The sequence below is a fragment of the Tachypleus tridentatus genome, chromosome 13 (assembly GCF_004210375.1).
Source record: "Tachypleus tridentatus isolate NWPU-2018 chromosome 13, ASM421037v1, whole genome shotgun sequence".
Classification (NCBI taxonomy): domain Eukaryota; kingdom Metazoa; phylum Arthropoda; class Merostomata; order Xiphosura; family Limulidae; genus Tachypleus; species Tachypleus tridentatus.
The window spans coordinates 105,106,096-105,123,484 of NC_134837.1; the positions used below are offsets into that span (position 1 = coordinate 105,106,096).

Here is a 17,389-nt window from a genome sequence, read left to right on the forward strand (position 1 = left end):
CCTCAAGCAAAGGAATAGAAACTTTCCATACAGAGGAAATACCATATTCATCAGAGGACGAGTCTGAAAATGCTTGTTCAACTATTGCACATCATGAACCACCAGATAGTTGTGAAACAAGTTTGTGCAGTAATGAAAAATCTGACATTCCACAGGTACAGTGTGGAAAGCCATACCATCTAGACGCACAACTAATACCACGACAGAAAGCAAAATTTCAAAATATCAACTTCCAGGGCAAGTGGTTTGATGAGTTCCCATGGCTGCACTTCGACAATCAGACTCAAAAAAGTCATATGCTTTCATTGTGCCAAGGCGGAAAAAAGGGCCTTTTTACAGGGAAATTGGAGAGGCCAGTGGAGTATACCTTCATATTCACCGGTTTTTGCAACTGGAAAAAGGCAAAACAGAAATTCAACAAACACCAATTCTCCTCTCAGCACAGATTCGCTATATCTCCAGAAGGTTCACTTGATGTAACTCCAGTGACTGTCCAGCTACATGATGGAAAAAAGAAGCAGCAGGAAGAATGCAAAAGAAGTCTAGCCAAAATATTCAGAAGTTTACGTTTCTTACTGCGTCAAGGTTTAGCTTTACGTGGACATACTTATACGAAGGGGAACTTCCTGCAGTTAATGAAGCTCCTGGAAGAGGAAGATCCTGAGTTGACGCCCTACTTGTCAAAGAACACCACATTCACATCACCCCAGGCTCAGAATGAAATAATGGAGATGTTCAGTTATCACATACTGAGGAACATAGCACACAAATTGCAAAAAAGTAAAATATTTGCATTAATGGTTGATGGCACTCAAGATGTCACAGGTGCCGAACAGGAAGCAATATGTGTACGACACGTAAATGAGAACCTTGACGTCAGTGAGACGTTTCTTGGTTTGTACAGTGTTTCCATTATAACTGGTGAAACAATATCCTCGACTATACTTGATGTACTGACTAGACTCAATTTACCACTGTCAGGATTAAGAGCACAAACTTATGATGGAGCCGCTAACATGAGTGGTGCGTACAGTGGATGCCTGGCAAAAATAAAAGAGAAGGAATCGACAGCTTTGTGTTTCACTGCGGAGCACACAAGGCTAATTTAATAATGCAACATGCATGTGAAGCTTGTGAATGTGTTCGAGATTCTATCCAGTGGGTACATGAACTTGGTGTCTTGCTTCAGAGGTCAGGCAAATACAAGACAATCTTTGAAAATATTGTTTCGTCAGACAGCCACAATGGTCCAGTTAAATACATCCGCCCACCACTGTGTCCAACACGCTGGTTGTGCGGCCTATCTGCAATTACATGTGCTAATGATCACTACAGTGACATTGTTGATTCTTTGTCTGAATTAGAAAATGAAAAATTAAATGTAGCAGTGAAAGCACGAGGTCTGCTGGACAGATTTGACAAAGGAAAGACAGTTTTAGGATTGTTAATGGCTCAGCATTTATTAACTGCAATAGAGAAACTAAACCGTGCATTCCAAGCAAAATCAGTGACAGTATCTGGCATGATTGAAACATTTTCAATGACATTTGAGCAATTGCAGGCATTGCGAACAGAGGAAAATTACAACAAAATATTTGATGAAGCTGAGAAAAAGGTAGCTTTCCTAGATCCTTTGAAAACATTTCCAACAGTGTTTTGCCGAGTGACTATGTGATGTACTTAATGAAAACGATTTCACCTTTTTAGTGAATCTCGCTTTTTTTTTTTTTTTACTTTCATAATTCAAACAATAAGTTAACATATCAGATCGAGTTGTACAAATTGTTGTTTATTTAGAATGAGTTTGATTTTCAGGAGTGCAGATGGCAGTCGATATGCATAAGTTTATTGTTATTTGGTCACGATTATGCTGATTCTTTGTGCTGTGTAAATTTCGCGCTGAAGTGTGTTATATCGTTTGGTGCTATTATTAAGCCTTATTAAAGTTTTATTTTTGTTTCCAAATATTTACAAGAGTTAATCATTGTTCTTTGTTTTTCAAGAATGTAAGTATTCTATTCATGCAAATTATTTTTTGTATTGTTATTGGTAGTACTAACGTTAATAGTAGTACGATATTAATAATGTATTTATGTAGTAGTAGTAGCGTATTTTTCTGACCATGTATGTATTGAACTTAAACCGTTAAGATTACCTAAGTAAGTGCTCTGCTGACTTTGTCAATGAGCTCTTACAGTTGATAATTACTAATACTGTAGTAGTAAGGTACCTTTTTTACAGTTCAAACTGCCATATTCTCCTTATTACAACACGTGAAGCCTGTTTGTTCTTGAGTATGAACCCGGGGTGTTAAGAACACTTGTTGAGTTCAAGTTTAGCACCGATCACAATGAGCTCGGGATCAAGCTTGGGACCTTTTGTGCACTAAATGTTCTACTGAGGCTTGACAGGCTGTTGATTAAATTGAGATGCTGATGTGAAATGGAAACCTTTAGGATTAAGTTATTACAACTGTAAAGAATCTTCAGATGAGTAAGAAAGTAGTTTTAATTTCAAAGAGAGTTCAGGAAGTGAATTAGAAATTTTTAAAAATCAAATGGACAGCTGCTACTAAAGTGTTAGGTTTAGAGGTTTATAATCTAAAGTTATCAGGGAACCAGTAAAAAAAAGCAATGTCACTGATACCCTTTTGTTATACCCCATTTAAGTGGTATGTTCTTATTATATAGATACAATGCTTATTAATATATTTTTAAAATTGGATTATGGACATGTACTGTATAAATAAAGTGCATATTTATACATCTTTAAACTTGTTAGAATTTCTGGGTTGTAATGGGAAGTTATTAAAATTTGTAGAGGTATAATAGAAAAGTATCTGTTACTTTATTAGAAACTTGGGAAAGGTATATGGGGAAGAATTGCAGAAAATGTTAATACTCATGGTAAATAGTTTAAAGTATTTTAGAGGGAAGCAGAAAAACAAAATGGAAGTTATGTTTTAAAATGGAGATAGTAGAGTATTAGTTTATGATTAAGAGGTGGTTAAATACTTTTTCCTATCATTTCTTATTAGAAAAGATGTATGATAGATAGTTCAATTTTCAGAATATTATAAGGTATCCTTGAATGGAGTTAGGTGCAATTGCAGCTGATAAAATTCACAATTGAAAGAAGTATAGATAAGGCACCTCTAACATAAGATTTATCTTAGAGCAACATTTCGTGAACTCTTGTGTGACAATGTATCTCAGAATGGCTGGTATGTGTATCAAAACTTTTACTAATATAGCAGTGAACAACATTTTGACCTTCCTAGGAAGGTTGAAACATTGCAATTACTGGCATTTTAGTTATATTTCAGTAATTTGAAATTACTTGTTTGTAACTTTTTCCTTTTTGTTGCTAGCTGTAAGAAGTACTGTCGGGAGTCAAGTAAGAATGAAATGTGGCTAGTTAAGTGAATGGACAAGGTAGCTAGATGGGTTAAGAAATTCATCTTGTGTAGAAAAAGATAGTATTAAAAATGTGTACATAATTAGTTTTAACTGGTAAGAAGTTTGGATAAAAGTGCAAGTTTCAAAATGGTAATACCCCAGTTACAAATTATTGGTGTAAAACTTGTCATTATACATTATATTGCTGAGGTTTTGAGGGTTTATGGTTTGTTTTATTTTCATCAAACCTTTCTCCACATTTGGGGCCATGTGTATACCATAAAGTGATAGCCAAATCCCGTTATATAGTGAGATAAGAGTTGATGGGTATAGCTGAGTAATTAGTCAAATTTGCTCATTCATTAAGTGTAGGGCTTATTAATTATTCACACCGGATTAATATGTTATTCTTAGATAACTATTATTTTTTATAAGATAGAAAAAAAAAACTATATTGCTAAAAATTGCACTGAGGACAGTACAGGTGGCCAATTATGTACTTTTGCATTTAACAATGAACATAACAGCAGTATTTTGATTTCTTAGACAATTGGAATAACTGAAACTCTAATTTTAATAAATTGATTATTTTCATTTGTCATGACACTAATTTATTACTCTAAAGAAATTTGGGCCCAACATGGCTAGGTGGCTAGGTCACTTGACTCGTAATCTGAGGGTTGTGGGTTTAAATCTCTATCACACCAAACATGCTCACCCCTTTTGACCATGGGGGTGTTATAATGTGACAGTCAATCCCACTATTCATTGGTAAAAGAGTAGCCCAAAAGTTGGCAGTGGGTGGTGATGACTGTCTTCCCTCTAGTCTTACACTGTTAAATTTGGGATGGATAGCATAGATAGTCCTCTTGTAGCCTTGCACAAAATTCAAATTTTTACATGAATATTATCATTATTGGATCCTTTTTTTAAGGTCTATGGAATTTTTTTTTTGAACAACTTAAGAGTTTCCTTATAAATTGAGTCCTGTTTCTTGATTATCAAATAATACTAGATGGTGAATTTCTCTCTCTGTTGGGTATTTTAGCTTGGTCTGTGGATGCCTTTCTCCACATTCTAGTAACTTCATCTTCAGGACATATTTTTACCATTTACCCACTGGTATCACATATTCAGTTTCATGCTTTTCTGTTTGAAGTGTCAGTACCCTCTGCATTCACATTTGCATTATGTGGGCCTTTGTTTGATTCCATGTTCTGGGTATGCAATCTACTTTATGTTGATTACAAACTCTTCACCTGTTTCCATGCATAATCCTACTAACTTTCCCTCTGTAACCACCATCATTAGGATGGCCCATTAATTTTTCCTTATCCTTTCTCACCCTGATCCTATTGTTTATTCACATGGTAATTACTTTTCTAACTTGTTTCAGCTGTTCCTTGTCTTCTCCCTTTTTCCTACTAGATCTTTATTGTCTGGTCGCTGTGTGTCACACTTTGTATTTACTTTCTGCACTTGAAGTACTTAGTTTCTTCTTTAGAGACTATGGCTCCTGTGAAACATCTCCTTTCATTTGGTTGCACACATTGGATGTTGCATGACCAATGGAACCTTTTCAATCTGCACCAACTTCACAAATCCACCTCCTTCCTTTTCTGGAGGATCTTGCTTGGTAACTAGACTTCTCTGCAACTTACTCTGGGTATTCCTTTAATCCTCCCCATCTGGATCTTTGCCTATTTATGGACACTTCTCTCTCAGGGTGGAGAGTATCTCTAAATGATGCTCTGACATCAAGGTCTGGGTTGCTGGAAGAGATTTCTCTACTTATCATGCCTTCAACATGTTTACTGTACATCAGGCATCTTCACAATTCTTCCCCCTCTTTATAGATCAATTAGTTCTGATCCATTAGCCATATCCGCTGTCTTGTCTTGTTTCAACTATCATGGGGACACACACATATCAGGCTTAGTGACTTTGATCCTCTTCCTTCATGCTAATTCATTATAGTTTACCAAAAGAAGAAAAATCACACAAACTCTACTAAACATCCTGCAAAATGGAAAATTTCTTCAAAGTTAATAATTGTACAGGTGTTAATTATTTGGAACATGAGTGACATAAAAATCAACAAACAGTTCCAAAAATAACAGTTCTTATTTTCATTATTCAAGAAAGTGCAGTTAAAATATTAGGATTGTGATGGACAAAACAAAATGCAATTTTATCGCTCACACTAAAAAAAAAAGGTAAATGTGTTTGTAGTAGGGGCAAAGTACAAATAAATAAAACATAAATCTCAGTGTGATTAATTTTCATAAATATCAAAGAAATTGGGAAAAAGAACCAGAGAAATGTAAAAAAAATAACTAATTTACCAGAAAATAACACAAGTTTCAAAATTAAATAATTTCTCAATACCAAGAACAGAATTGAGTTATGATCAGCAATAATAATTTTTAACTATATCATTAACTTACTTATTGTAAAGATTAAGGAAGGTTTTATAATTAGTGGTTAGACCATGAGATTACATCCTATAAATAGCTGTTGTCATAAATTTGTATAATCTTTTACAGTATCAATACCTGTAAACCACTGTTTAAGGAAATCTTCTGTATGTTACATAATACCTATATATTCAGTGTTTCCTACTATTGCATGGATATTGGTATGCTGTAGGCTAGTTTTGGAGTTAGAATGAGCCACTCAACATAAATCTTCACAAGTGTTTTGGGTTGGCCATCTTCCCTTAATTTCTCCTTCTATGTTGTGGTCACATCAGGGATGTGTGGGATTGTACCAATTCTATCTTTGGCTCTCCCTTATTTTCTCTTATTATATGGATGTTATTACACTTTGGATGGTCCTGAAATGCTTCATGGTCATAGGAGTTGATTGCATTGAATAGACTTCCTTTTGATACCAAATGTTAAGTTCCTGGATTAGTTGTTGAGGGCTAATTCTGTGTCATCCTGGGAATGAGAGTGGTTCTCAATTCCCCAGTTCGTGGGATTGAGGTGAGGACTTTATGATCCCTATCCTCCACTTGCATAGATGTTGACACAATGTGAAAAAGTTCTGGATGTAGTTGACTTACTGTGTATGATCTGCCATGCCCTAGCCACTCTACACCATGGCTTGAACACTCCTTTACCATCGATTTTAACTATGGGATTGAGTTGCTATGAATGACAATAGCTAGTCTCACGAGCAGAGGGAAGAACCTATCAGAAATACAATTCCAGTATAGGAATATTATAATGTTAATTTAAGACTTATTTAAAGTGAAACAAAAAATTGGATTTTGGGGGAAAACACTAGCAGAATAAAACCAATGATACACACCACATTTAAAACAGTCATGATGTGTCACCACAGTGTTACCAATTAACTTGATCTGTGTAAAATAGTTGAATGATGCTTATTAAAGTAGGTTTGTGGCACAAAAACTAGCAGAGAAATAAGTTGGTGTGATTTGCTTTATATTTTATGAATTACACCTATAAATGTATTTACCCAGTTATGCATGTAAATTTGTAGGATCAAAACTCAGCATTAAATATTCTTACTCTTTCAATAATGGTGACATTATAATGTGATGGTTAATCTTATTCTTAATCAGTTTTTTCTTCCATTTTGATAGCATTAGTTGGTAATCCATGAGGATAGATTTTTTTCATTATTCTGTACTTAAGTATAATGAATATTTTATCGATTGACATATTTTTGAAAAGATGATAATATCCTTCTTAATTTTGAAAAAAAAGTTGCACTTTTTTGTTATTTTTTTCAGATAACTAATAAAGACATTTAGGCATGATATCATGGATACACGCAAGAAGCTGTACTTCATTTTTTCTGGATTTGGATTTAACACCAACACTAAATTAACACTTATTCAAAAGCTTCAGGACTTAGGAGGCATTTACTATGAAACAGAGGTAGGCATGCGTACTGTAACAGAAGAGAAGGAGTAACTCAGTAACTTTCGGTCAATTTGATTATTGTACCTTTTTGTGAGTATCTGTACAGTAAACAAAGTTAATAGGTAACTTTTTCTTTCTATTAGCAAGAATGTTACCACATCATGTTTTTTAGATATGTTTTGCATTAGATAGACTTCTTTATTTGTAGTAAGATGTACATCTTTCTTTTGTAGAGTTTTAAATCAACAACTACTCATCTTATTTGTGTGTATCCAAGCAGAAGTCAGAAGTTTTTAGGAGCTTGTGCCTCAGGTATCTGCCAGTCTGATTAATCTGATTCTCTTTTCCTTTTTTTTAAGATTGTATCATTTCAAATATGTTTGTGCATTTAGCTAATTTTAAGTTAGAGACTTTTTATTTTATAGTGAATCAGCCATGTTTCTGTTTTGAGAAATGCAAGTCTTGCATGCTCTTGCATTATGTTAAATGTGATTGTGACACATTCATGTAGAGCAGGTTGTCATTGTACTTGAATCTGAAAATATCATTGACAGGAAGGGAATCCAACTAAAGGATCACTGTAATCTTGTCATAAGTTATGTTTCTTAGGTTGGTTGCATGGTTTTATAGAAATTTTGTGAAATGCTAGTTATGGTCAACAAAATTCTAAAAGTCTAAAGGCCAAGTATGATCCAAGGATAGTTTCCTCTACTCAATAGCTTGATTTTGAGCATTTTGTATTAAAAGAAAACCAACTTTTTAAGAAAGAAAAAGTACCATATAATTGTTTATCTCCTGTTAAAATTTCATTTCTTCCAAATAAACAGTTAGTGAACACAAATCATAACAATAATTATTAACTTCTGATATCGTACATAAGCTCTTTTAACACAGTTTTTATGATTAAGTACTGACCTTTATATGCAAACCTTTCCCCCCTATCACTAGCCTTGAGGTTTTTACCTAAACTTGCAAATTTTCACACTATTGTGGGTTGCATGCAAATGGATATGTCACACCCTTTGACAGTAGGAGTGCAACATACTCTTCTAGTGCAATTCACTATCTCTACACTGATTATTCAATTATCACTTCTTGATTTGGCACTCATATTCAAGTGTGATGTACTGTTTTTTTTTTTCAACCTCATGTGAGCATTATTGAAATAAGTAATTTTTCTGGTAATAGTATATATATATATATATATATATATATACACACACTTCAAAATAGTTTTAAACTTGCAGATTTTATGGGCCTTTTGTTTTCCACATTAAATTCTTAAGTTACTGTAACTTCTACTTTGTCTGGCTGAACAAACAACCACGGTGGCTTCACATTCCTCTTTATCTGTCAAGGAGTTAGTTGCTGTTGTGTTGTGGGGCCTTTTATGTGGCCTGGACCTCTTTCTGAGCATGGAATATAGGTAAATCTTCCTCTGAATCCTGTTTGTAGCAGGAAGAAATTTAACAGACTATTTTTCCACTGCCTCCTTTGCTAGTACTTCTAGCAACACTATTATGGATCTCCCTTGGCCTTATTCTTCTTGCTTGGACATGGTGTCTTGGGATTGTTAATGTACTTTGTGGATCTTATTACTTTTTCCCTCCCTTCTTCTGACTATAACGTTTTTTCTTCTCACTCTTCATATATTCAGGCCAGTGCTAAACAGTATTTATTCTAACTTCATTCTGGTCCTGACATTATTCTTCATTGCTTAGTTGACATGTATGCTTTGGCTTATCATTGGGCTGTTCCATTTCATGGACTTCCAAGTTCTGGAGTTTCTTCTTTTGGCTTGGAGTTCACATTCTCTGTCTTCTGTGCAATCTTCTCAAGCCTAATTTTCCTGTCTTATCCTTACCCTCATTATATTTTTGCATTGTTTTTTCTTCATTCATATTTCTGAAGCAATCCACTGTTCCCTGTGATGTTATCAGTGGATATTCATTCCTTTATTTTCTCTACTTTTGCATGTATACCTTCCTCTGTCTTATCGCTATTATTTGGCTTCTCTGTGTGTGGAATTTGTTGGGGAGGAACACCTGTATTGTTCCAGTGTATTTGCCTTACTCTTATCTAAGAGAGATTTGTGTGGCTCCTTTTCTTTACCAAGGTATTTTTGGTGGTGTATCAAATGTTTTTTAGTTACAGGTTGAAGTGATGTGCCAGCATTCTTCCTTATCCTCCCTAATTATTTTTTTTCTATTTCTGTCTCCTGTCCTCCTGCTTCCTCTCTTCTCCTCCCCTCTTCTGTTTTTCTGCATTCATCCATCCTTCCATTTTTTTCAACTATTCTCTAGGTTTGGGAACAGTATGAGCCCCATTTAGCTCAGTTTGTGGATCTTTGGTAGCCACTTGCAGCCAACTGGTCTTACTTTTTTTCACACCCTTGACCATTCTCTACAAGTCTATCTCAGGGCTTTTTATGTTCTGGATGCCTTAAATTTTATCACAGATCATCTCTTGAGGCCCAACCATGTATTTCCCAGGGAGTGGTTCCTCAGATCTTGGGTTTTCAAATTATTTTGCTTTCATCCCAACACCTCTTCATTGATGGTTTTGCTACTTTAAACAAAAATAAGATTTTATTTTTCTGGTCTCCTGTTCCAAATCCATTTTTTTTCTTGTGGTTGATGCATTTAGTCAGAATTGGTCCATTGCATTCTTGTCCATGTTTCTTGAAATTACATTGCTTTGTGTCACAGTTTGCCTTATAGTTACATCTGACAGTTTTCAGAAACATTTCAGGTGCTGATAGTAGATGAGATGTAGTAAGCAATAGTTTATGACCAATGTGCTATTTCTGTCCATTTTACAGATCATCTTCTGCTTGAATGCACTGATGTATTCACAAAAATGCTCAAGGGTGATGATATGAGCCAGCAGCTGATGTTGGGATAACATTTACGCCTTAGCAGAAGTTTTACTGCAAAACTACTCTACTGAAGAATTTTCAAAATCGAGTATTTGCAAAAGGTGTTACTGTAGTTCATATCAATTATTGAGAAAAAGAATACAGACGATGTCCATGGTTATTCTCCCTCTTGCATCATCCCTGACCTTTCTAGTACTGAATATTTTATAGAACACATTACCTTCCAAAACAGATCTAGCTTTCAAGTAGGATACTCCAACTGCAAATGTCCCAGTTTTTCAAATTTAAGGCCCTGCACAGTACCTAACTTTCTCAATAAGTAGGTTGTGTCAATTTTTTTAACATCAGAAACCTCTTGAGCTTTTACAGATACCATCAGAACAACTCTCTTTTGTTTTATGGTAGGAGAGATGTAAACAATAATTCCCATGCCATGAAAAGTATCATGTCTGTCAAGTGTGTTAATATTGTGATCAACATTGTCATCAATACACTAGAAAAATTGTCCTGGACTGGTGTTTGATGTGTTTAACTCAACTAGATGTGGCACCACTTCAAATCCTTGAATTTTTGAGTAGGATAAACACAATCAAATGTGTTCAGTGTTTTATATGAGATTCTGAGATTTGAAGTGATGATGCATCTGCATACTCAGTCCAGTCTGAAGTGGTACTGTAAGAAGAAATATTTGAATGAGTGCTTGTTCTATTGATGTCACTTTGGTATCAACTTTCTTTCTGCTAACCATCATTTTGAAAAATAACTTCAAACCACTGGGATCATATCTGAGGTTTTTTTTTCAAAAATAGACATTCAAAATATATATATAAGTATACAAAATCTTAATAAAATTCATTTGAAGAAAGTGTCCAACTTCAACTGTTTCATTTTTTTAATGGGCTTTCTCATGCAGTTAAAAGAGAACATCAATTCTATGGCCTTTTCATGAAATTCATTTTCCTCTTTGTTTTTACATACAATTTAATAGTGTTAATATAATTTAACACTTACATTGAAGTAGGAATTTCTATTACCTCACTATATTTTCTATTTTGTTTATCTTCTGAATCTCTCACACTGTTATCATATTGTGATTCTATTATAGATTTTAAATCAATTTCATCAGTTTCTTTTAAAACATTCTGGTCAACATTCACAAAACCTTCCACGTTCATGGAATCATTTGCATCAATCTTCTCAATCAGAGTTTGGATTTCACTAGAATCGTCATAAACAAATTTAAAAAAAAAGTTAGGGTATTAAGTAAATTTTCCCTAAATTTTAAAATTAGGGAAGGTAGGAATTTATTTTTTTCGTGAGAATTACTTAGTGTAGAATTTTACACGTAAAAGACAAATATATTTCTACAAATCATGAATCTAATTTAACTGCAAAAATAATGATGGCAGAAAAAAGAACAATATATTTAACCAATACTAACTGTCGCAAAATGTCCAAGAATTCAGTAATATTTAAACAAATTATTAACCTGTTGACCGTCAAGTATTTCAGCTGCTACAGCAACTCCGAACCAAGTTCAATATACAACTAATGCTTGTTCATATTGTAACTTTTTCAGTGACGCCATTTTAGATTGGAAGTGAAACAATTTGAAAGTAGGTCAAATGCATATATGGTGCTGATATCTAGCGTTAGGTACTATTGAGAACGAATTAACTCGTCCGTGGCACTGTGTTACCGATCGGCTTGGACGAGTTATCTTATCTGCAGCACTGAACAATTAAACAAGAACTTATTAATATTTAAAGAAATTATTAATTAAATAATAAATTAATATTTAATCAAAAACATTTTTTCCACCTTACTCAGATGCTAATCCTACTTGTTGATAGATGAGGTAGGTGAAAGATACTTTTCTATCTGCATTCTGCAGGTTCCACCATATAGAGAGCCTTTTATAAGAGAAATCTAAATATAATGCTGCAAACTTTTGATATATCCGGCTCGTACAGATTTCCGCCTAGACAGGTTTTACTCTATATATTATAGAAAGTCTGTCAGAAATGTTGGTCAGTAAAACCTTGTGACATACTCATAATAGGGTATTAATAACCTTAGGGTTAAACAAGGCCTGATCCAGGTCATACTCACTCATGGACTGTCACAAGTAAAACAGATAGTGGATCCTTGGTTATCCTTCATACCTGGTTAAAAATCTAGTGCAAGCCTGCTTTTAAAAACTAGGTTTTCATCAACATCTGTTGTATTTCCTTAGAATGATGTGCTTTTTTTGGGCTTCTCAGAATGCTCCCCCCTTTTTTTCTTCTTCTAATAGAACATGGGAGCTCTTGCCACTTACTAGTCTCTAGCTACTGCATTGTTAAAGTGGTAGTTTTCTGTCAGTGTAGTAATGGTCACCCTTCTATATTTTCTGCTATTCAACTGCTACTTAGATGTCAGGTACTTGGGTGGGTGGTTAGGTGTTTGATTGATGTAGAACCAGTCAATGCATGTTCTCACTCAGTTGCAGTTTGGATGTTACATATCTGTTCTAACTCACTAGACTTAAGGTGATGTTGATGGTAGGATACCTCCTCCTCTTGCAACTTGGAACTCAAATTTCTGGTACTGTCTGGTTTTGGGCTAGAGTTGACCCACCATGTTTGGTGTTACACACCTGTAGCCACTAAATACATCTAGCATTTCTGATAACCTGAGTCATGGTTTTGGAATGTGGTTATATTTTTTTTGTCTGTGCTACACTTCTCTTATTAATGGGTGAAAAGTATATATTCTGGTGCAGACGAGGTGGAGTCTCCCACAGATGTGATCCCATGATATAGGATATTACACTTCATGGGCCCCTTTCAGGCACTTCTGAATGATACTTGGTAACATTTTGCACTGGTACTTCCACCACATCAAAATAGAGCTCTAGCTGTATGTGAGAAAAGATTATGTATTATATTGGTAGTTTAAATTTTGTACACTGAAAATGTATTCATTAGATACCTCTACTCACACTTCCCACCCATGCATTTCAATTTGTTGCATTTTCTTTTCTTGGTTAATCTCAAAATGCTGATTGAACATTAAGTATAGAGTGAGTTAACTGCACCTGAAAAGTATGTCAGAGTCCTAATGGTAGAGGGTTGTTGTATGTTCATTTGCATGTAAGAATGCATCAATATCATGTGGAAGCAAGCGAGTTTATTTGGAAGCCTCGAGACTAGTGGCATGAATAAAGTTTGCACATAGAGAGTACACTGAAGCAGGAAAGATATGTGTGAAGCTGTATCTATCAGAAGTATGTTTTCACTCTTAGAAAATGTTAACTGTAAAAACCTGGATAAATAATGTATGTATGAATATTGCTTAAATACTTGGTTTTATGTTGCTCTTTTATTCTCTCTTATTTCCTCATATTTACCTGAAGGATGGGAAATGTGGCTGAAGTGGCTCACTTGTTTCTTTGTGACTTTTTGCCCTACTAGGTTCAAAAGCAAGACTCAACTTGCTGTTACTTAGAACTTAGTTTGACAAAAATAAAAGCTTTATGCTCAGACCAGTCATCAGATAATATGAATTTTATGTTACGTATATTACCTTAGGTTTAAAAGAAAATATGCAGCTCAACACAGAAATTCAAAGAAACAAAATAAACATCTCTTGTTTATGAAAGTTCATCAGGAATGTTGGTCTTAATCGTGTTGTTAAAAAAAAGTAATTCACTAGGAAAAAATATAATAAATTTGTCTGGGCCTTTTAGTAAGCTCCAAATATTGGTTTATAGAATACAGAATTTCTTTTTGGTTTGTTTGACCAGATTGTATTTATGTATGGTCTAATGCTTTCATTATTCTTTAGAGTTGTCTTACTTTTCATTAAAATTTCTTAAATATAACTGTTTACCTGTTTGCATCCAATCTGATTTAGTAACATATTTGTGCATCAGGTAATGTTGTGGCATGTTTGTGTTTTTCCATTTGATGTGATTGTGCTATGTAATGTAATGACTGAAATGTTCATTGGTATGCTAATGCTGTATTAATTCTGTAGTTCATTAGTACTGGAATTCCAGTCAATTACATGTATGTATTTATAAGTTGTTGAATACATTGTTTTGTATTTTACTAGGAATCTGGATTTTAACTGAAAAATTTATCGAAGACAGTCACAATGCAGGAAGATGGCTTCCAGAGATAGATTATGAATGGAATGAAAGTCTTGCCTATATTAAGGAAGGGTGTGAAAAAATTGATACTTGCTTATTATCTGCTCCTCGACGTCTTCGACTGGCAAGAGCATCTACAGGATACAAGGCTTTCCATGGATGGAAAACTGCTGTTTTGTTAACTGAAAAGAAACGGTTAGCTGTGTATAAAAAGTAGGTTTTTAATTTGTGGTTCTGTACTGTTGTCAACTGTATGGCTGGTGTAATACAGATTTCACAAAATTCAAAATTGTATAGTTAGGGAAAAAATAAAATTCAGTGTTATTTATGGATTTTCCATTTACTTACAGATAAAAAAAAAAACTTGTCCATTTTAGATTTAGTCAGAATATTGCCAAGTGTATAGAAGTTTTTGCTCCCAAATTGTCACTGAAATGGAATTTTAGAGTCTTGAAATGGAGAAATCAGTGGTACCAGTGGGAATATTATCTAATTACTTGATGATCTGTTCATCACGTACCATAATTGATTGCTACTTAATAGAAAAAAAAAGGGGGAGCTGGCATTCATTAATTTGTCAAGAAATTTTATCCTTTTGTTCAAAAAAGAAGCAATAGTTTCTGAGAATACTGAACATTTAGAGGAGATCATCACTGTATAAGCTTAAATTTATCTTAAGTAAAGTTTATCTGATGCTAAAACAGCTGATTAGCCTATCATAATTGGTCACAGGTCAAAGGCCATGCTATTACGATTGTTCAATTCTATTTAAAAAAAATTAATTATATTTAATTATAATTTTATATAATTAATACTTGAAACCTTCAGTACTTTGGAAAACTTCATTATTGCTGAATTAAGGAATTGGCAAATTTTAAAATTTTTAGACTTTTTATTATTATTATCATTAATATCTTTCATTAACTTGTTAGTAGGATTTATCCCTTCACAATAAAGAGAAAATGTATTTGCTTAGAATGCTGATCCTTTAGAGGGGAGGTCATTAATGCAGTTAATAATTTGATAAAATTTTATATTGATGTAATCTGACTAAATATCAGGTAATAGAGATAAGTTGGTGTTGCAGTTTGCCAAATAACAATATAGGAAACACTACTTAATGAAATTTTACAGAAAGGAAAAATAAACCAACAGTTTATCAAAATATTACAGCTACTTGTAAGATTCAATGCATAATGCCACAGGTATCTTTAGGCAGTTACCTTTTTAGTATGTTTAAGTTTACATACCTTGTCTGCATAGTTAAGAAGGTTGTAGTTGTTTTTTTAACCCTTTGATTTGACACTAGTCATCTGATTTTATTAAAAAAACAACAGTTGAGAGTTATTAGTAACCTTTTGCTATGTTGTATTTATCGTTCAGAACTCCTTTGAATAGCTATGTTATGTGATCTTAGGCTAGTTTTTGGAGGTTGTTGGTGAATTCCTGATAGTAAAATGGTTATGCGATCAATTTTTCCTTCCCTTACGAATTGAGGATCTTCACCTTTTTCAAGAAGTAGGACAGCAAGTTTCTAAGCCTTTGGCATGCTATGGTAGTTTATGTTTGCTGTACCACACAATTTCATGTCCTGTTTGGACAATTCCTCAACCAAGGACACACTAGTGCTGTTTACCTATAGCTCATTCCCTTTGCCAATGTATGGTGCCATCATATTCCAAACAAGCCTGTGGGTTATTGATATATTGTCACCATCCTCGTTTGAAAGATTTTAACTTTTATTTGCCTAAAGTGACCATTAAGAAATCTAATCACTTTTTGAATCACTGATGATGTTAGAAAAACACATGGGTTCTAGAATTGCTGATAGAATTGAATAAAAACCCTATAACCTGACCACTTTTGAAAGATGGACCTTTCATCTTTATGGGGCAAAGGTCCATCTTTTTGAAAGTACTTGAATTATAAGGTTTTTTATTTCATTTCTATGAACATTTTTTGACTCTGATAATGCCAGAACTCTGAATTGACATTTATCTAATTTTTTAGGGTTTTACTGGTAAAATTGCCATTTTACTCGTAACCATTTCCTTTTTTGGACCAAATGGTTGTACACATTTGGAAATTATCTGGTCAATCAGTGTTCATGCCTTGAATAACATGACAAGAAGCACTTCTGACAACTTTATTATTGTTTGGAAAGTGCTGGAAGCTCAAGATCGATTCAGAAGAAACCAGGTGTTTAAGTTAGCCAATACATGTCCCAGTAGTCCTGTATTTCAGGTTTATCGATTAAGCCCATTTCAAGGTGCAAAGCAAAAAATTGTCTCATCTCTCTGTAGTTTTCAGGTACCTATTTACAAAATGGCATACAACTACAGACAAGCTTTGTAATGACTTCACAGCACCTTTTAGGTATTAAATGCTCATATGCTTAACAAAATCAAATTTCAAGTAAAAATAGTAATTCTACACTTGTATCAAAATGTTTTAGAATTCTTATTTTGTATTTTGTAAATTTGTTGTATTTACTTGGTGTGTTTATAAAGAAAAATGAAGAAACAATGTTACGTACTTTATTTTCTGCACAACTGCAAAGAGTATATGTAAATATTATACATACCAATTTGATTTTAGAATTTTTTTGCACTTTACAAAGCATATGTTTTTATTTGCTAAGCAACTGTCTTCCCTTCAGAATAAAGTTAAGTGTGTCTTCTTACTCGTGTAATTCTTCTATTTTTGACAGTTTTATTTCTTCCTTTCATTTCCATCTCCTTATGTCACAGTACGTTGTCTGAACATAATAATTAATGAAGCAATGCTTTGCATTTAGTCAATTTTGAATACAACTGGCTAGAGCAAGTTAATTTATGTTAACATAAAGTGTGTAAAGTGGATTGAACAGTAATTTATGGTTTTTCTAGGAAAGTTTAGAAGGCTTAGGAACCATTTATACAGCTGGGAAACATTTTATAGTTTGTCTTTTTTTTAGACATCATTTTTACATCCACCTGTTTAAAAGCAACATCAGATAAGCTTGGTTAGGTGTAACAAGTGCAGTAACAGGTGACAGCAAAGTATTCAAATGACTAAAAGCCTTAATTTTCAATATAATTAA

At 33.8% G+C, this 17,389-nt stretch overlaps 1 protein-coding gene across 3 annotated transcripts in view; it reads left to right on the forward strand.

Annotated features, from left to right (window-relative positions):
- Positions 1–1,844: 1,844 nt before the first annotated feature.
- Positions 1,845–17,389, forward strand: part of LOC143237379 (uncharacterized) — a 47,495-nt gene continuing 31,950 nt past the window's right edge. For 2 of the 3 annotated variants that reach the window (XM_076476572.1, XM_076476570.1), the window contains exons 1-4: positions 1,845–2,006; positions 7,162–7,309; positions 7,528–7,606; positions 14,271–14,520. In XM_076476572.1, coding sequence (XP_076332687.1) covers positions 7,193–7,309; positions 7,528–7,606; positions 14,271–14,520 — 446 coding nt within the window. In that variant the 5' untranslated portion in view covers positions 1,845–2,006; positions 7,162–7,192. Of the gene's footprint in view, positions 2,007–2,358; positions 2,494–7,161; positions 7,310–7,527; positions 7,607–14,270; positions 14,521–17,389 lie in introns of those variants that run through there. The other variant, XM_076476571.1, reaches the window with a different exon arrangement.